Raw genomic sequence first — 21549 nt, 5'->3', positions numbered from 1 at the left:
GCCTGGTATCTCTAGCTATGCCTATGCATCCCATCTCTTGCATGCCAGCCACCCTGAACTCCTGCACCTCAAGTCTCTGCCAATGCACCCCACAGCTCTGCCAGTGCAAGCCAACCCAGACCTCCCCCCCTACACTCCTAAAATCTTTGGGCATGGAATTATTTAGAATGTCAATGCTTCCTGGGAGAGGAGGGGTGGGTTTATAGACGGAGAGGGGTTTGGAGCTGCAGTGAGGGGAGGGGGATACTTGGCGATGGGTGGTGGGGGGAAAGGCTGGGGGCTAAGGAAAGGGAGGCTTTGGGGCAAGGAGGAGTGGGACAGAGGTAAGTGTAATTTGGGGGTGAATAGAAGGGGGACTGGAGAACAGGGGCAGTGGCACCTATCAGTGCCACATTCATATTCTCTTTCTTCTTTTTGCCTTTTAACAGTGTTAGATGGAATCCTATGGCTGAGAGTGAATGGGTTGTAAAAGGAGGTGAAGAGCTTCTACATGTTAGCAACCGTGGAGTAGACAGCGTAAAAGTGTGTGTGTGTGTGTTAAGGGAGAGTATTAGGGCATTGCGGAAAGAGGGCAGAGTTAAGGTTGCAAGGCAAGGCAACCTTAACTCTGCATCTCCTGGTTTCCAAAAGTGAGTTTTGCTCAATTCAACATTCCGCAAGGGATGGCATACTACCAAGCAACCTTAACTTTACAATAATGTAAGTTTTTTTTTTTTGTTTGTTTGTTGCCAGTGATGAATATAGTTGTTACTTTGTGTATTTTTTGCTTTTCTGTCTGCTTGGATAATGAATAGGCCAGTTTGACTTTCAGCCCTTTTAAGGCTGCAACGTTTGTGTTTAAAACACTACAAACTGTTTGTTTTAAAACTATTGTCTTTTTATGTACATAAATTCTACTGCCCTTCATTTTTACAGAAGCTTGGTTTTACTACATTTAAATTAGGGTCTTAATTTTCTTCTTTTAGAAAACTTCCTGTTTGTTGTTTTAGTGTGCGCATACAGTTGGGGCTATCAACAGTAGTTGGAATGAAGGTATGTTGCTTTTAATCAATAGGGAATCTCTGATCTGTTTTTTCTCTGGTTGGTCATTTGCTAGATGAAAAATATATTTCTAATGTTTGTCACAGAGTACAAGACAATGAAATCTCAGCTTTCTTTCCTAGTGCATAGGATCTGTTGCCTAACAAAAGGGCAGATGAAAATACATTTTCTGAGCATAAGCTTTCATGGGTAAAAACCCACTTCTTCAGATGCATGGAGTGAAAATTACAGAAAGTATTTATTTATTATGTACACATTACAGGCTCTGTAATTTTCACTCCATGCATCTGAAGAAGTGGGGTTTTTAACCAAGAAAGCTTATGCTCAAATAAATTGGTTAGCCTTTAAGGTGCCACCGGACTCCTCCTTGTGTTTGTGGATATAGACTACCAGGGCTACCCCTCTGATACTTAATATAGTCTTTAACATCCTTTGTGAAATCCCTCCTTCCCTCTGTCTGTGAAACACCCGAGTACCAGCTTCATTTAAAGAGCAGATTTCCTCCCCCCGAGTAATCCTAGACTTCAGCAGTTGCACCAGTCGAAGCCTGCTACAACCCCTCCCACAACAGCACGTTGCATTAAAAACAGTACTGTGAACTGTTGGAGCTCGCCAAACATAGCAAGGCTGCTTTTGTGTGTAAAGCAGCAGCCCCGGACTCCTCCCACCTTCAGTCCTGCTTGGATTTCCCAGCCTGTCTCCTCCTTGGAGGAGGGGGGGATTTCCCTTTCCTTCCCCCTCTCTCTCTGTTTTCCCTACCTGCTGAGGATGTGATGTCAGGGTCTTATTATCCTAATCTATGCTGATCTCATGGCCTGGCCCAGCCAATAGGGCTGCCCGGCTCTCCCCACCTGCTAGGAAGAGAATTCCGCCGTGCCTAGGATTCTTGTCTTGGCTCTCAGTGCAGCTAGTGGCTTCGGGGGAGGCTGGGCCGGGGTTCCTGCAGCGCCTGCTCCCTTCCTGGACTCGCCGTGTTTGAGTCTCGGCGCTGGAGTAAACAGCCCCCACTCTTTGCTCCTCCTGCAGCCAGAGCCCTGCTGCGCGCGGAGCCTGGCACTTGTTGGAGCCCCGGCCACGCTGCGTGTCCCGCCGCGGCGCTGTGGGGGGGAGCAGCTGCCTGCCCGCCCGCCCAGCCGCGCGGGGTGCGCACTGGTGAGTGAGCCGCTTGGCCTGTCGGGGAGAGGGAGGCTGCAGCAGCGGCGGGCGGTGGGCCCTGGCCCCGGGAGCGGATTGGCCAGGGCCCGTGGCCCCCGGTCCGTCGCCGCAGGGTCAGAGCCCGGCTGGGTCCAGGGGCGAGTGGGGTAAGTGCAGAGGGTGCAGGTGGGCCGGTTCGGCTGTTGCCCTGGTTCCTCCCTGGCTGCACTAGAGCAGCCCTGGGCCCTCGGACCTGGAGTGGGGGTGCTCGGGGCTTGGACTGTGTCCCCAGTTGTCCTTCCTGCCGCCCTTTGCTTCCGGCCCCCCAACTCCTGACTTCTGCCCTGAGACCCCCATGGCTCCCCGCACCCCGGGCTACACCTGCCCCGCGTCACTGGCTCCCCACGCCAGACTCTGCCACGTGCCCCCTTTTGTCCTGGGCCCTTAGTTGCCTTTTGTGACCCCTTCCCTGGCCTACGTCCCAGGAGCCCTCAGCTACTCCAGCGATGAGTGCAATGCAAATACTTGGGTAGTGCCCATGTCTTTGCTTTGCCATGGGGGCCAAGGGAGCATCTCCTAGTTTGGCTGTATTACAGAGGGCACTGACTGCAGCCACCTTTCTCCTGCATCTCACAGACTCCTCTGTATAGTCCTGAGGAAATGTGAGCTGGGGAAGCTTTCAGCTTCCTGCATGTGCTGTGGTGTGGGGGATTTCCTTGCACAGAATATCTCCAGGGCTCCCTGGCAGTCATGCAACATACAGAGAAGCTTGGCCATGTCCCTTCCTTGGTGCCAAGGACCTCACTTGAGGATTATAGCATGGCAAGCACCATGTAGTGTGTGGAAGGGAATGCTCGTCCTTTCTCTGTTCTTGTGTTGGCGTTCTTGTGCTACTGTGTAATGCTTGTGGTGTAATGGGAAGAGAATGCACTGATTCCATCTGGCATTGAAAACCTAAATTTGGTTTCTCACACAAAGTGATTTCAGATGATTCCATCATCAGGGAAATTGGCAGCATGATGGAATGCTGGATTCTAAGGGGGGGGGATGCCAAGAAAACCTACCTCGCTTCTAAACAGATCATTTTGCAGAATTTATTAGGACCAGTCATGCTATTAGTAATTCTAGTTACTAAATTCTGGTGAGGATGGGAAGGAAAACTCCTCACCCTGTTTCAGAAGATGGGTTTCCTGTGATTCCCTCAGCTTTCCTCTGATGTACTTTATCTGCTCAGGGCTTGTCTACACTGGCACTTTACAGTGCTACAACTTTTTCACTCAGGGATGTGAGAACACACACTCTCTCTCTCTCCCCCCCCCCCCCCCAGCCATGCCCCTTGTGGAAGTGGCTGTGACTGCACAAGAACATTGTCAAGACTGACACCTCCTTGCAGAAGAGGGGATGGATGGAACTTCCTCCACAGGACATGAGTGCCACTCCTGAGTCAGGCAGGAGTGTTATTCAAAGGATGCGAAGTGATTTTTTTTCATATCCCTTCCAATGTCCATCTCTTGGAATGATTGTACTATTTCTACAATGGTCTCATACTCTGCCAGTCTATGTAGAGGTGGTTGGAGATCCAAATTCTGACTTGCCAAACTGTTGGGCCCCATCATTTTAAATTAATATTTGAGTTGACACAGGCTGAAGGCTTATATACATGCAAAAGTTTCACTAATTTATACTGATATAATTATACCAATATACCTGTACCTGTCTAACTATCATTTTCAATGCTTTTATTCTGGAATAAGAGTGTTCAGTGGGAGTTGCATTGATATAGCTATATTTGGCCAGCTTAATTCACACCTTGACTTAAACTTTGCTGTGAAACTTAGTAGTGTAACTTTCCCTTGCAGACAAGCGCTGAAATTTTTTCAGCAAACTGTGGTTCTATATTGAAAAGTAAGTCTGTAAGACTGCTTTTTGCATTCATTGTTTAAATCTAAATGACTCCATATAAAATATATTCTAATAATGGAGATTTTTTTCTGTCTCCCAGTTGTGTGAACTCAGCCTGCGATTGGCATCATACTGAGTTTATTCTCCTCAAGCATAATTGGAAGTAATAAGGTTCTGCTGACCAAACTATGATTTCAGTGATACCTGGGCAAACCCTGTTGCCTTCAGTGAGGTTTCACATGTATAACTGATTGGAATTTAGTAACTTTTTTCTGTTGATAGAGAATCCAGCTTACTTTAGCTGTGTTGGCTTTGGAAAGTGGACAGGAGTAAGAGGCAGTGAAAAAGTAATATTTTTTTTTTAATCCCACTAAAGTAAACAGGTATCACTGAATAAGAAGGAGCTTGTTTTGTTTGGTTTTATCAAGTAACTTTTCTGAGTACACCCACACTTTAACTGTCTGCCTTTACCTTTAAAGTGAGACACAGTGTGAGATTAAAGAGTCACACTCACAGTAGAGTAGTGGTTCTCTAACTTTTTGTATTGGTGACCCCTTTTAAACACCAAGCCTCTGAGTGTGACCCTCCTCCCCCTTAGAAAGTAAAAACAAATTTTTGATATTTAACACTATGTTAAATACTAAAGTTAAATGCTGTTGCTTAAAATGAATTTACCTTTTCTTTCTGCTTTTAAATTAAGACTAAAACACATTTTTTATCAAATTAAATATAAGTGGAAAAGTTATTTTTAGGTAGAATTTTATTTTAATACTTGACAGCAATTAATGACCTGAAGCAAGTAATAACCCTCTGCATGGCTGGGCTCTGTCTGACAACCCCAGTACAGGGGTCGGGGCTCACAGAATCCTGGATGCCCCAGCTCAGCGCTCTCAGCCCCTCTCCTGGTTGGGGCGGTCGGACTCGGGGATCGCAGCCCCACTCCCAGCCAGGGTAGGGTCTGAGCTCACAGCCCCATGGAGGGTCGGACTCGGGGATCGCAGCCATGCGCCTGCCCGGAGATCTCAGCCCCGTTCCTGGCCAGGGTTGGGGTCTGGGCTTGCAGCCCCATGGGAGGTCGGAATCAGGCCTCGCAGCCCTGCTCCTGGCCAGGATTGGAGTTGGGGCTTACAGCCCCATGAGGGGTTGGAGTCAGGGCTTGCTGCCTCATGCCTGCTCGGAGCTCACAGTCCTGCTCCTGGCCAAGGTTGGGGTTGGGGCTCAGCCTGGCACTGGAGTCAGGGTTTGCAGCTTGGGGTCAGCGCTCGCAGCTGTCCACTGGGGTCGGGTCTTGCAGCCATGTGTCCCTGTTGGGGTCGGGGTTCACAGCCCAGCGCTGGGTTCGGGGCAAGCAGCCATTCGTCCCTGTCGGGGTTGGGGCACGCAGCCACGCACCCAGGTCAGGGGCTTGCAGTTCCGCAGCTCCACACGGGAGTCGGGGCTCGCAGCCATGTGTCGCGGTCGGGACTCACAGCCTGGCGCAGGAGTCAGGGCTCACAGCTTGTGGCTGCACGCTGAGGTCAGGGCTCACGACCCCCCGCATAACCGAGTCGTGACCCCCAGTTTGAGAACCAGTGCAGTAGAGCAAACTGTAGACCTGGGAAACTGGATGAAATTCTATGGCCTGCCTTTCTTATGCAGGAGTTTAGATTAATGGCCTCTTTGGCCCTAGAATCTATCAAATCTGGCCATAATGGTCCTTCTAGTCTTAAAATGTATAACATTTCTCTACAGGTTTTCTTGGCCTATATTTTTCTTTTTGCCTGCTATTGAGGAAATTTGTTGTTAATAAGTTTTTTTTATCCTAGCTTCTCTTTTTGATCAATCCATTAATGAAATCCGAAACCTGCATTTGGGATCAGTCTTTTGGCATGGAAAATATTGGAGGTCATAAATGCAGCATTCTAGATCTGATTCTATTAGGCACTCAGTAGACTATACATCCATCTACTTAAGGAAATTGACCAGATGATGTCAGTGATTCTCAGCACTGAGCCTGATCTATACTTAAAAGGTAGATCAGTCTAGCTACATCAATCAGAGGGTGTGAATTCACACCCTAAGGGCATAGATTAAGCCAACCTAACCTCCAATATAGATATGGCTAGGTCAGTGCTTGGAGCAGTGGATTGCTTGCATCAGTGGAAAAATCCCTTCAGTCAATGACAGAAGCATCTGCACTATGGCACTGAACTAAAACAAGTGGACCTGAAAGCAGTTTAAACGGTAGTGTAGATGAGCCCAAGTGGTTTCAAGTGTGGCTAATAGAGAGCTGGTAGAGTTTGGTGAATTTCTTAGTGTAATCAGACCTTTCAGACTGTGTTGTGGATCAAATAAGAAAAGCAGGGCCCTGAGGTGGGAGGACATTCTTCTTTAAACATGCATACCTTTGATAAATAGCAAATAAAATACATTTGGAAAAAATGGGAAGGCTAAGTAGATTGCTTTCTGATCAAGTTGAAAGTTCCCTACTAAGAAAGGGTTTTTAAATTCACCTTATTGTGACTATGTATTGTAGGGGTCAGATCAGTGCATTATGTTACAGAAAGTGAGCTGCAATATCTTGCAAAAACAGGGCACTATAAGAATGGAATTTCAGCTTTACTTTGAATTACATTGTTTTTGTTGGCTTATACTTCAAACATAGTTATTAATAGTTTCCTTTTAAAAAAGTTACCTTATTAAAGTGGGAACGTGCACATCAAAAGAAGAAAATGATGCAAGACAAATGGAGAAGCTTAAAGACAAGGGATTGTGTAACTGATGAATTGTACCATTAGGGCATTTCTGGTCCAGCACAAGAATTACAAATGTTAGTTATTAAAATGTACGTCTCATCTTCTAATCCTATATTAATTAACTTGCAAAGAACCAAGAGGGTCTTAGGTATCTATCCAGTGACCACATGAATACCATGTTAGAACGTCTAGTCTATAATCTGGAACACGCATTGTCAAAATGTTATCTGTATATTTATTTTGTTCAAACACCAGAAATGGTAATGTACATTGTAAAAAAAAAAAACACAAAAAAACATACTTGATCCTAATATTTTACATGATATTTACCCATCAAGGTGACTTACAAGGAGCCATTGCTTACTCCCAGAAATTGATCTGTCTGATGGATTCATTAGATTGATCAAATTATCAACAATTCTGTCTTGTTAACTTTCTTTTAATTGTTTATGTGCTGTAGTAATAGTTTAATCAGTCATGGCATTGATTAGTGTTGGAAGAGGGGGAGAGATGATAAATGTTGTAGTGGGGAAAAAACAATGCAAGGAAAATGGGAAATTATAGGCCTAAAATCAGCCATCAGTTATTACCCATTCAGTTTTATTAAATATTTAAATTGAGAGTGATTTGCTATGGAATCCGAATCATTCATGCATGATTCACGAGGATGCCTCATTTATTGCTGAGCATTTCTAAACCCAAATTTACTGCCTTTATGAAAAAAATCAGGAAAAGCATACTTAGTTGTATCTTCCACTTCCAGAAAAGTATGATTGAATGCTGAAAATGTATTGATCCAGCTGACATTGAGAGAAAACAACAAATAAAAAAATGTTTCCCACTGAATGTAGGAATGTGCCAATGTGTCTCAACTTTGACTTGGGGGGACCATCTCTGGGACGAAAGAGGGTAGTATTCACATTGCCATGCCCATTTGCTCTTTGGTTTCTCAGAACAAACTCTCAGTAAAAGTGACATCTCATTGTCATCCACTACATTAGGCTCTGGAGAGATCACCAGCTCATTTCACATAGGCCACTAAAATTCTTTTAAGCATACATTCAGCCAAAAAGATGGTAGTAATTCAGGTTACAGTGAGAACTGAATGAGAACCAGGCCCTAACTGATGATATGTAGCCTTGAAAAAGTCTCAGAATCTGTCTACTGAATTCTACAGCTTCTTCATTATGAAGAATTTGGAATCCCTTGACACCTCAGACGCTTTATCTTTTACATTTAACAACCATGGTAGTTTAGTCATCAGATTATTTACCGGTGAGTGCCATATGGATGAGTGCAAATTATAAATCTGAGGAATGTGAAGTTTAAACTGCGAGGTTTGAACGTGGTGTGTCTGTGGGTCATTGTCATGAAGTCTAGCTGATGTACATAAAAAATTGAAAGTAGCTTTACATATGTTCCTGAGTCACTTTGCTAATTTTTATAGTTTTACAATCACACTTTTTTTTATCTATCAGAGTGGTTTTTTCCCTTTTGTTGTATGATTGAGACACACAGACTGACAGAGCAGAAAGAGAGAAATTGACTATATGCAAAGTACTGCCAAAGTGTGATGAGTAAACTAGTGAGGAGAGTGGCGGTAAAATATTTATTATGTTCTAATCTATTTGTTACAATAATCTTAGGTATTACTTAGAACAGTAGTAGACACAAAGGATAAAATTTAGACAGAAATGTTATCAAGGTGATTGTGTCCCTTTAAATCTTACTGAGTTTTGGATCTTTCACCAGAACAGCAAAAATAGTAAGAACATTTTAGCTATAAATTTCATAATAAGGCAGTGGTGCTGGAACAGTTTTTATAGTGGGGGTGCTGAGAGCCATAGAACCAAACATATATGAAGAAAACCACTTCAAGCCAGGGGGTACTGCTGCACCCTGAGCTTTCAAACTTGTAATTTTTGACTACATGTGAAAAATTCAATACCTTTCTTGTTCTTATCAATAATCTCTACTGTTTTCCTTCCCTGAACAATCAGACCATGTCTTCTTGTCTTGTCTATCTTTAGACTGTGAGCTGTTTGGGACAAGAAGCATGGCTTGCTCTTTTTCTAAAATAGTCTGTAAATGTATGGCTTTATATAGGTAATTTTCAAGTAAGTTTCTAAAATTTATGTGGACAATCCAGACACATTTAACCACTGTAATGTTGAAAGTCTGCAGATCTCAATACTAACAGTATCCCATTAAAGAAGTTCTCCTTTTCTAGTGGACATAACATTTTGCATAGTATAATACTAACTTTTGCAAAATGCTTCTCTGAGTTTATTTATTTTTATTGCTTCTGTAGGTTTCAGATATGAAATAAACTTTGAGAGATATGCAAGATAGTAACGGACTAAACAGCGTAGCTAGCCCAGTTTTGCTGATAGCTGTATGTTTTTAAAATATCTAATATTCTGAACAGAATCAATACCAGGTTCCTGTTACCTTCTCTCAATTTGGACTTGTGTCCCCAGTTAATAACCTTACTAAAAGTGTGTTCCAGAAAGGGGATGAGCATCTGCAATACCAATGTCTTGAAAGTTACTGAAAAATTAAAAGCACACTGTACTTTCAGTATCAAATTCATAACATTCCCTGCACTATCAAAACAAGAGAGAGAAAAATGAACACATTTTTTTAGTAAAGGCTTAATAGAGGATTCAGGTTTTTTTCCTTCAATTTTAGCACAAAGGTGTCTATTTAGAGGTTTTTAACCATCACTTTTATACATCCACATAGTATATTCATTATTATACTGTTATAATTCTGTAGTTTTGTCAGTATGACTTTTGACTGTGTTGTGGGGCGTGAGGGCAGTATTGAGTGCTCAGGCTCATAAACAACATGCCAGGAGGCAGATGAAGTGGCATTTTTAGTAATTTAATAAGAATAAAGAGGTAAGAAAAAGATAAGCCCCATGGATCATAGGGATAGAGAGGAGAGCTGAAAGCTGTGACACTGGAGTGGTGTGGTGGAGGTGGGAAGGTCTATGCTGTGATACAGGGAAAGTTCTACTGAAAATAAATTTTCCAGAAATAAAAATTGATAAGTAATTGTTCCCTGCTAGGTTTTCTTATAGAGGGCTTGGCTACACTTGCAAGTTGCAGCGCTGGTGAGGGGGTTACAGCGCTGCAACTTACCAGGTGTCCACACTTACAGAGCTCAGCCAGCACTGCAACTCCCTTCCTGCAGCGCTGGCTGTACACCTGGTCCGCTACGGTTGTAGCGAATCCAGCGCTGCTGATGCAGCGCTGCTCATCAGGTGTGGACACTCACCAGCGCTGCTTATGGCCTCCAGGGTTATTAGGAGGTATCCACAATTCTTTGTTAAACAAAACCGGAAGGTAACTCCCCGGTGCTCTGTATCTTAAAAAACAAACACAGGCTGCTCTTTGCTGCAGCGAGCGAGGACTGAGGAGTTTGGAATGTTCACAGCGTTTGTTTGAGGAGACAGACAGGCAAACGCAGGGCGGGAGGGTCTGTCGGAGAAGCTGCTTACTCGGTTGAAGCCTTTTAACATTTAAGAGTGATTGAGAGAGGGTGGGGAAATGGCCGAATTTGGCAAGGCAGGGAGCTTGTCACACAGTGTCTGCTCCAAAATCCACTCCTCTGTCTCCCCGACGCTCCCTGTCACACTCCACCCCACCCCCCTCTTTTGAAAAGCACGTTGCAGCCACTTGAACGCTGGGATAGCTGCCCACAATGCACCACTCCCAACAGCGCTGCACATGCTGCAAATGTGGCCACAATGCAGTGCTGGTCGCTGTCAGTGTGGACACACTGCAGCGCTGGCCCTACACAGCTGTAACTACCAGCGCTGCAAAAATGTAAGTGTAGCCATGCCCTCAGATTTAACAAGTCAGCTGGTTTTTTATGGACTCAGGCAAAATTTTATTCTTTTCATGTTTTGTTTGCACATGATTCTAGAGCAGTGGTTCTCAAACGTGTTTTTCGTGGACCACTTGAAAATTGCTGAGGGTCTTAGCGGACCACTTAATAATCTTTCCAAATGTTGTTTGTACCATTAGCTAACTATTGTAATGCGTTTTGGATAAAAATGCTATATAAAAAACCCTTAATTATAATTAATGTTCTTTTGTTCTGCAAATAAAAGTACACAACTCATATTTTAATACCAGTAGTCTTGCCTTTCTAGTACAATGGATGTGCCCTCTCTCCCCTGCTGCAGCAGCCCCTGAGCTGGGGCTGGGAAGGAGGACTGTCTCTCCCTGGCAGCCACAGCTCTGGAGCTGGGGAATGTTACCTCTTTCTTTGGCTGCTGCAGTCCTGCACATCCAAAATTCCCCCTTCCACCTATTTCCCCCAAGGCCACCACCTCACCTTATATGTGTGTCTTCTCCAGGATCCAGGCACCTAATTAGTGGAGCCACGCCTGCGCAACACCCCTAATTAGTTAGGTGGCTATTCATTCTCTTGTGTGCAGCCATCCAGGTGCACACCTTAGAGGAAAGTATCTGTGGACCACCTGAATGGAGCTCATGGCCGACTGGTGGTCCACAGATCGAGAACCTCTGTTCTATTTTTTTTTAATTAATGGAGATATCCTATTTCCTAGAACTGGAAGGGACCTTTAAAGGTCATTGAGTCCAGCCCCCTACCTTCACTAGCAGGACCAAGTACTGATTTTGCCCCAGATCCCTAAGTGGCCCCCTCAAGGATTGAACTCACAGCCCTGACTTTAGCAGGCCAATGCTCAAACCACTGAGCTATCCCTCCCCCACCCTCTCTAGAGGATGAGAATCCATTTCTTCATTTTAAACCAGTGTACTTAGTTGTTTTCAGATATTTTCCTCCTTTCTGTGAAATCAATGGGGCCAGGATTGGACTCTGACTCTTCCATTGAAAATATGTACTAGAGGCTTTAAAAAGTAAGTATTTATAACAGAAAGCGTTTCCTTCCCACGCCTTCCCTTAATACTTTAGGGTGGTTTTTATAGTCTTTGACATTATTTAGGCAGGGAGTGGGAGAGCAGAGAGATTTAGTAGTAAAGTCAGGGAAAACTACTCTCCAAACACGTGTGTGGTTAAGCCTGTATACATGTGTCTGAGATTTTGCTTGCTGCCACCCCCCTGCTTTGATCAGGATTGGAAATATTTTAAAATAAAAGGATTCTTGTAATGGGATCACACTCTGCTTTCTGAAAAATCAATAGGAATTGTTAACAGCCTGGACTTTTTACTCTCCTTTTGTTTACTTAGTACTGCTGCCTGCCCTCTTATTAAAAACGGAGCTGTTATCTACAGCTGGCTTGTGAATGAACTCTTTTAATTGATAACTGTCATAATCACATGTTAGTCTTCTCTTTCATATCTCTGTGTTTTATTTATATTGAACTTTCTTTTTCAGTTTTGAAGACACTTCTAATATTGAGTTATTTAAAAGTGAAACATTAACAGGTTTTTTCATAATATTTCTGTTGGATGGACTGTATTAATCTGTGTGTATCTAGAAATACTATTTTACAGTGCTCACAGTCGTGCTAGGCAGGTACATCACAGTACCTATAAAGTACACTGGTCCCTTCCACAAGGAATTTGCAGATTAAATTTAGGAATTTTCAATCTTACCTTTTAAAGGAATATAAGAATTGCCATACCAGGTCAGTCCAGGGGGCCATCTATTCAAGTGCAAGAAACTCTGCAGAAGGCAGTTAAGGAAATCCCCATACACTGAATGTTGGCTTGTGCGCTGAAGATTTATCTCAGTGTATATTTATGGAAGTAACATCCAAAGAGGAAAATACAAAAATTCAGATCTGATTATACAACTGTGCATAGTCTCAATATTTATTGGTAGATGACATTTTTATTTAAATATATGTTTGATAGAATAAAAATGTCTTGGTGGCTTCCCATCTTTGGATGTGTTCCTCTTTCACTTGGACAAGTGTGAATTAAGAGTTTAATTCTGTTGATGTCAATGGAGCCACACTGATGTAAAACTTCTGTAAATGATTGGACCTATTAACTTTTTTCCCCCTCTTCAAACAAATTGCATCTTTTAATGTTTTATGTTGCGGTTGACTGGGATGAGAGGAAGGCAGCGGGAGGAAGAAAAGTCACAAGGGCCACAAAAAGCAATCCGGTGTGAACTTAATGTTGAAGTATTCAGAGGGCAGCAAACATCTGACTTCCTTGGTTCTTTTCTCCAGTTCCTTTTTGATTTTTTTTTTTTTTTTCCAGTCATAAGGTATTTCACTCTTCTGCAGAACCTAACACTTGCATAAATGCCCAGCTGGCAGGATGATGGACTGTTTAGATACTAGATTGCTTGTTTGGTTGTATGACTCTTAAAAGATCACAGGAGAAAGGATAAAAGAGAGGGTTTGGGAAAGAGTGGGGAGAGACGGACAGGATCACTGTCAAGTTTCACCCAAAGCATAGATGTGCGTATCACTTCCCCTAGTACTGAAATGCAGTCACATCTGGACTGGATGTGTGGAAGGATGATCTTGTGGGCAAAGCACAGGAATGGGATTCAAGAGACCTTGGGTCTATTTCAGTTCTGCCACAGACTTGGTTTGATATTGGGCAAGTAAGTCACTTAACTTTTCTGTACCTCAAATTCTCCATCTGTAAAGTGAAGATAATTATAGTTGCCTACCTCACAGGGATTGAACTCAGATTCCCTGAGCAGAGGCATCTTGAAGTAAAAGGCATGTGTCCTTATGATTGTGTTCATGTTAATAAAATGGTGGCTGTTCCCTGGTATTAATATATAATTAAAGCCAGCCTTATTTATTCTATATGTGATGGTATAATATTTCTGAAAGCGATGTTTCCTTTTCCCTGTCTTACAGTAGTTTATATGGTGGTGTTTGTTGTTTATATGATAGGGAGTTACAGATTTGTTATATAATGACAAAACAACTTCTCACCTCTTCTTATAAACATAATTTTATGAAACTCTTAGAAAACCTGGCTCTTTTATATTACAGGATCCTGCCAGGAATGGAGACTCCATTGGATGTTTTGTCAAGAGCAGCCTCTCTAGTACATGCTGATGATGAGAAACGTAAGTCTAAAATTTAATTCTGTGCTTCATCTCTGCCATTATTTTGGTGCAGCCAATTTACTTTTGCATACTGGATCTCAGTTTATATATTGGATTAATTAGTCTTTCTCAGTTTGCTGTATCTAAGGTTTATAGAGGGAAAATTTCAAAAGTGCCACCGGAATTTAAGTGTACAAATGGGACTTGTGCTCTGAAATCCCTTAGGCACTCTTCATGAGTGACTTCATAGTCTCCCAAAAGGAAAAACTGAACAATGCATTTTTAACTTCCGGTGTCCAGGAAACCAAACGTTTCTGATTTTTGTTATGTGCTCAAGGATTCAGAGGAGCATGTACCTCTTTCTGCTCTTTGGTAGGAAATTGACATGGAGTCCTTGACAAACTAAGGACTCATTAATCTCTCGTGTATATTAGGTCCATCCTCTAAGAAGCTCATAGGTACTCAGCCAATGAAAATGGGCCACAAAACTTCCTTTTCAGTGTTTAAAAACCACTTATCACTATTATACTTGATATCTGCCAATATTTACTGCTTACTGCTTTAAGATAAAAGTCAAAAGAATTTTTTGTAATGTAGTGAAATAACGTTTTATCTACTCTGCAACTTACCTTTTATGTCAGATTGACTCTTCGTAAAAGCACTTCAAAATTCAAGCTAAAGCTAGTGGTTGACAAAAAGCAGAGAGATTATAGCTCTCCCAAGCTTAACAGAGATAAAAAGTGTACAGTGGCCTGTTCCACAATGCATTGATTTGACTGCAGGTTTAATTGCATTTAATTTGGAATTTTGTCTTGTAGGTTAAGTATAAATAAGTAGTTTCTTCTCTGAAGATCATGCTGCCTGAAGTAGGGACCCATTTATCAATTGGATGCTTGACATAGGGGTGCATTTGAGATTCTGCTAGGTACATATGGGGTTTTTTGTAAAACTTGTTTGTTAAAAAAGATTAGGGCACAACTGACATTGTTTAGTGTGATTGATCATTTGTCAAGATCAGTGCTTTGCATCTTTTCCATAGCAATGTCCTGTGTTACAACAGGAGGGAAAAATAAAATTCAGGACACTCTACCATAAAAAAGGATGGTGTACGTGACCCTCAGGTTAAGAATTCATGGTCTAGAAAACTTCATACTTACTGTTTGTAAAATTAAATAAATAAATGTAAAAAAAATCTTTTTCTAGCAATGAAAACTGAAAAGTAGACAAAGAACACAAAGGAGGTGCAGTATGTGTATTTAGACTTAGGTAACCATTAAATGATGATTTTTGTGGGTTTTTTTTTTTTTAAAATCTGCTTCCAGAAAGTATTCCACTGTCAAGCAAAGTGAGCTTGATATAACTATTAAAAAAGTATGTGTTAATATGTGTTAGAATGCAAGTAAACAAAAGCAAAATAATTAACAGTCTAAAGCAATTTTTCATGTATGTGAAGAACACAAAACAGAGACACTGGCAACTTGCATCAAAAATGATCTGGCTCCCAAATGAGGGGATGGGAGGAAGATGGAAATACATGAAAGAAAAAATAGCACATAAATGTCTCCCCTAACTTTCTCATTTGTTTTCATAGAATATAACATTTTAAAGTATACACATGTAAATTGTACCTCATTAATATTTTGTAGCCTTCACCTTGTCCCTTGACGGTCATATTTTGACATTCCATAAATTCAGCCGTATCTCTGCAGAAATTGAATTCAGTGTTCTATAGAGGCATATTTAACCCTGTTCTGTGTACACTGGGCAATACCTTCAGATGTCTTAAATTAGCAGTTTAACTCCCTTGAAGATAAGGATCTGGTCCAGAAACTTAGTTTGAACATATGAAACCTCTTCTTAGTAGTATAGGTGTTTTTTATAATCCTGACCTCATCCTCATTTAATTAATTATATTATTTATGAAATAAACAATGGAACATGTACAGAAATAGATAATTCAAAGACTCTCCAATTTGAAATATGGATTTTTATTATAAAAGCTACGTCGTTACTGAAGAAATGTACTTTTTGTGACTGTTGATGATAAATTCTGATCATGGCTCCTGAAACTCTGCAATCCTTCAAAGCTAGTTCCTTCACAAAGGGTAAAATAATTTTCAGTGAACTCTGCTCTGTTGATAACATGTTAACACTCATAATTCTGTGTCTTCAAAATGTGAAGTCAGTTGCGGAATTCCAAGAGAACCTAATTTTGACCTTTGTGTCTGTGTGTCTAATGTCGAAGAATCATACTGTGACCCGTTAGAATGTTTCCAGAAATGAAGAATCCACACACATGAGCCTCTGTAGTTGACGACTTGGGTTTGTTTTGTGATGTGGATTCACTAAAGGGGTTGTCATAAAGTTTATTGACATCACACGCACAAATGTAGTCTGCATTATTTAGCTATTAGCCCTTGATTTTCTTTTGACTACTTCTTTAACATGAGTACCTGATGTTAACACCATAAAGGATGTCAGTTGCTAATCGTAGGTGGCTGTGTTGCCATTCATACAGGGAAGATTAAAAATAGAATCATAAAGTGTAGCATGACTGGATTTAGAAGGGCATTTTGAATATGCCAAGTAGTAACCGCACTGACAGATTGTTCTCCCCACTGGTTTAGTAACTTTGTTTTTAGTAGAGCATGTGTTGGTATTACAGTAGAACCTCAGCGTTACAAACACTAAGGGAATGGAGGTTGTTCGTAATTCTGAAATGTTCTGAGTCTGAACAAATCATTATGGTAGTTCTTCCAAAAGTTTGCAACTGAACATTGGCTTAATACAGCTTTGAAACTTTATACTAGGCAGAAGAAAAATGCTGCTTTCCCTTTATTTTTTTTTTACTAGTTTGTTTAACAGTACTGTACTGAATTTGCTTTTGAATTTTTTTCGTCTATCTCTGCTGCTGCCTGATTGCATACTTCCAGTTTAAAATGAGGTGTGTGGTTGACTGGTCAGTTTGTAACTCTGGTGTTCGTAACTCTGAGGTTTTACTGTACAATGTGAGACTGGTCAGCATCTGACCATTGGTCCTAATGCTGAGCACAGACACCAGCCTAAGCAGATGCTGACAAGAGAATCTGGTGTTCTAGATTTTAAATTGCTTTTGTGTGTAGCTGGCGGTCTCTAACAAGTCCTGCTGCCAAATCACAGAATGCTCAGACCCCTCATTATGACATCACCTTGTGAGATGAATAAAACTTTTCTTCTTCTGTCTTTTAATTGTATTTTTATTGCATTAATCCGCATATTTTTCTTTTCAAAAGTGAAGGCTGGTTCTCTCTGTTAACTGAAACAAAGCTTTACCGATTCTAATGAGGTCATTAAAATAATTACAATTGAAAATAAAATCACTGCCAATATGCAGCTCAGAAGGCTTGGGGACTTGGGGTGTTCACAAACGGTCAAAATCACACAAACTCAGTATCACAGAAGTTTGGTCTAATGTTTTTGTCTTGGGTCTTAATATATAATATTAATTTATCTTGATTCTTCATCTCCTTACATTACAAAGATAACACTTTTTTTAATCCACCCCATCATATTGGGATGCCTTCTTGTGCCAATACCATTTGTCCTTGCCAAAAAATATTTAAACAGTGTAACTTTCAAAAACATCATGTACATCAAAGAAATTAGGCAGTAGTTCTTCCCTACTAGTGGTGAATTAAATAGGAGCAAGAGTCTTGAGAAAATTATCTTAACAATGTTTTTGAGTTAGTTGATTGATCTTCTGAAGTAACTTGCACACTTCTGGAAAGTGCAGAAGCTTTAACGCAGTTTTCATTGGATGCTTTTGTATGAACTTTTTAAATAATGTGAATTCCTTGAAGTTTGAGTTATATCTATGTTGATTCAACACCTACTTAAGCAGATGCTGTGGTTTGGATTTTAAATTCTGTGAGGCCGGAATCTTGGGCTGGATTTTGGTAAGAAGTCTAAAGTGATGTTACTTGCACTTTGGCTTCTTCAGTGTTCCTTGCACTAATTTATGTTCTCTTAGGGTACCAATTAGACGTATTGAGTTTTATACCCCTTTTACAACATATCACTTGCATCACCTCTGAATTTGACCCACTGAGTGAAAGGAAGTCTTAGTGGGTGAAACTTGCATGTCAAGGGACCAAAGGAGGAGAGTGTACCAAGAAAAAACTTGTAGTAGGATGGCGTAAATAGCTATAACGAGCCACTTTAACTTACATGTTCACCTCATTTTTCTGTCCGTAATTTACTCAGACTTCCTTAAATATTGCTAAAAGGGTGTTGTTAGGTCTAAGTTAGTCTCAGTGTGAGGAATTGCATCACTGAACATACTCTGAATTTGGCCCCTCATCTTCATGCTTGTCAGTAAAGTGCCTAACTTATCCCTGGTGCTCCACAAAAAATAAACAGTATTGTGGTTGGTTAACACATCTACACTGCACCAGTGCTCTGTACTGAATATTTATACGTAATGGAAAATCTGTAGTGTGTTTGTTACAGTGAAGATTGGCTCTGAATGAAATCTTTTTTTATTTTTTCTTAAATCAAGTTTTCTAGTTATTCATAGGGCTGACTAAATCACTGCATTTTTATTTGTTAAAATTATTTTTATAATGTATCTACTAACTCACGGCTTCTTTACTGATGGTTCATTGGTGTAGAGTCTAATACAGGAGTAGGCAACTTATGGCACAGGTGCCGAAGACGGCACACAAGCTGATTTTCAGTGACACTCACACTGCCCAGGTCCTGGCCACCTGTCCGGAGGGCTCTGCATTTTAATTTAATTTTAAATGAAGCTTCTTAAACATTTTGAAACCTTATTTACTTTACATACAACAATAAACAATAGTTTAGTTATATATTATAGACTTACAGAAATAGGCCTTCTAAAAAGGTTAAAATGTATGACTGGCACGCAACCTTAAATTAGAGTGAATAAATGAAGACTTGGCACATCACTTCTAAAAAGGTTGCAGACCCCTGGTCTAATAAGTTCCTTTTTTCATTTTTGTTTTGTGTCGTTGACAAATGAACTACATCACATTTAGTTTCCCATTTCCCAATTTTGAACAGGGATTCCAAATACGTTATCTTTCCTGAAACAGTGCTTTGCCAGAAATTGATTCTTTAGTTCTTCGAGAGAGTCCCTGTGGTGTTCCACTCTAGTGTCGGTGCACCCCTGTGCCTTTGATCGGAGATTTTTGCAGCAGTACTCATAGCGGCCACGCATGCTCAGAGCCTGGCCCCCGCTCTGAGGATACTCTAGTGAGCATGCGCGGCTGGTTCCCTCAGTTCTTCTCTACCGCCCCCGGCTTGAGATGGAGCTCAGCAGACTCCTTAAGAATTTCTTCCCCATCTTAAAATAAACTTGTAGTTAGACAGTTCTCCTCTTCTCTCTTTCCTCGCGAGGTTCAGAGCACCATAGAGGATCTCCCTTTTGATGGTGATAAACTCTTTGCTTCCACCACTAATGAGGTGCTCCACTCAATGAAGGACTCAAGGGCAACTCTTCGGTCCTTAGGCATCCAAACCCCTGCAAACAGAAGGCGACAGTACAGATATCAACCTTACCACTGTCCACGCTACCCCTCATATACTCAGCATTTCCCAAGATCTCAGGATCAACAACAACAACATCAACGCCCGAGATCCAGATACCAGTGGCGTCGCCCCAATTCTTCCGGGATGCCCCAACTTCCTCCAATTAATAAGCAGATTTGAACCTTTCGTTGAGGGTCTCATAAACATCGTCCCAACTTCAGCCTATGCACTGCCTACAACTATCTTTGGACACTGCCTACAGCCATTTTACACCAATGGCAGAATATTACCACCTACAAGTGGGTTCTAGAGGTCATCACAACTGGGTATTCTATCCCCTTCCTCTCCTTACCTCCCACCCACTCACCCTCCCCGTCCCTCTTCAGGGACACCTTTCACGAGTTGTACCTCCAGCAAGAAGTACAACATCTCCTTCACCTGGGTGCTATCGAACTCGTGCCCGAATGCCACAAGGGGAAAGAATTCTACTCCCCTTATTTCTTAACAGAAAAAACTGGAGGATGGCGACCGATCCTCGACCTCAGGGGGCTCAATAAATTTGTCAAAAAGCAAAAGTTCAGGATGGTTACTCTCACCACCATAATTCCAGCCCTGGAGCAGGACGACTGGTTTTCAGCCCTCGACCTACAAGATGCCTACTTTCACATCACTATCCACCCGGCCCATAGACGTTTTCTTCGCTTTACCCTCGGCTCAACGCATTACCAATACAGAGTTCTACCATTTGGCCTTTCCACTGCCCCTCGAGTTTTCTCCAAGCTCCTAGTGGTAGTCACGGCCTACCTCAGGAAAAAAGGAGTCATAATATTTCCTTACCTGGACGATTGCCTCCTGAAGGCCTCCACACACGCCGAGGCCCTCCGCTTCACACAAATCACCATCGAATGTTTCCAGTCCCTGGGCCTGCAAATAAACGAAAACAAATCCACATTAAGTCCTACCCAGCACCTGGACTTTATAGGAGCGAGCCTCGACTCCATAACCGGACGGGCATCTCTCCCACCCGACCGATTCAATACTATAAAACTGCTGGCTACAAAGCTTCACAGCAGCCCTCGGGTCGCCGCCTGAGACTGCCTCCAACTACTGGGGCACATGGCCTCGTGCACTTTCGTGGTCCAGAACGCACGTCTCCACATGAGGTGCTTCCAAGTTTGGCTGGCCACGGCTTACAAACCAAATGTGCACTCAATAAACAAACCACTGACCATACCTTACCGGGTGAAGGACTCTTTCATATGGTAGACAGTCCCCGACAACCTCTGTTCTGGAGTCTCCTTCCTCCAGACTCCCCCAACTGTGATGATGGCGACCGATGCATCCCTCATGGGCTGGGGGGCCCACATCTCTCACCAAACAGTCCATGATCTATGGTCTCATTCCGAGAAGTCCCTGCACATAAATGTTCTAGAACTTCGAGCTATACGGAATGCTTACTGCTGCTTCCTTCCACTAATCAAGAATCAGAATGTACGCATAATGACAGACAACATTGCCTGCATGTTCTACGTAAACAGACAAGGAGGGGCTCGTTCCCACTCTCTTTGCTCAGAGGCCATAAAACTCTGGAATTGGTGCCTTGCGAACCACATCCGCACATCAGCTATTTATCTCCCAGGCGTGATGAACACCACTGCCGACGAGTTAAGCAGATGTTTCCCTTCGGAGCACGAATGGGAGATAGACCAGAAAATCATTCACAACATATTTCGAACTTGGCGTCACCCAGCCATAGATCTCTTCGCAACCGCAAAAAACACGAAATGCCTCAGTTTATGCTCCAGGGCGGGACTGGGCAAGCACTCCCTCGGAGACGCATTCATGATCTCATGGCACCGGCACTTCACTTATGCTTTTCCCCCAATACCATTACTCAACAGGGTCCTCACAAAGATACGAACGGATCTTGCCAGGGTGATCTTGATCGCACCTTCATGGCTGAGACAACCGTGGTTCCCGTTCCTCACCAGAATGTCAATTCAACCACCGATCTCCCTGCCTCTCATCCTGAACCTCTTATCACAGCAACATGGCCGGCTTCTTCACCCCAATCTCTCCATGCTTCACCTCAAAGCCTGGTACCTGCATGGTTCTCCCAACGAGAACTAGACTGTTCCGACCAAGTTCAGAGGGTACTTCTACACAGAAGAACACAATCCACCC

At 42.3% G+C, this 21549-nt stretch overlaps 1 protein-coding gene across 2 annotated transcripts in view; it reads left to right on the top strand.

Moving 5' to 3' along the window:
* Nucleotides 1-1868: 1868 nt before the first annotated feature.
* Nucleotides 1869-21549, top strand: part of VGLL4 (vestigial like family member 4) — a 184698-nt gene continuing 165017 nt past the window's right edge. The window contains exons 1-2 of one of the 2 annotated variants that reach the window (XM_075073187.1): nt 1869-2193; nt 13778-13854. In XM_075073187.1, the coding sequence (XP_074929288.1) occupies nt 13791-13854 (64 nt within the window). In that variant the 5' untranslated portion in view covers nt 1869-2193; nt 13778-13790. Of the gene's footprint in view, nt 2343-13777; nt 13855-21549 lie in introns of both variants that reach the window. The other variant, XM_075073186.1, reaches the window with a different exon arrangement.

Source organism: Chelonoidis abingdonii, chromosome 17, assembly GCF_003597395.2.
Source record: "Chelonoidis abingdonii isolate Lonesome George chromosome 17, CheloAbing_2.0, whole genome shotgun sequence".
NCBI classification, from domain to species: domain Eukaryota; kingdom Metazoa; phylum Chordata; order Testudines; family Testudinidae; genus Chelonoidis; species Chelonoidis abingdonii.
Note: the sequence above shows the minus strand (reverse complement) of the source record. Positions and strands in the feature narration are given on the sequence as shown.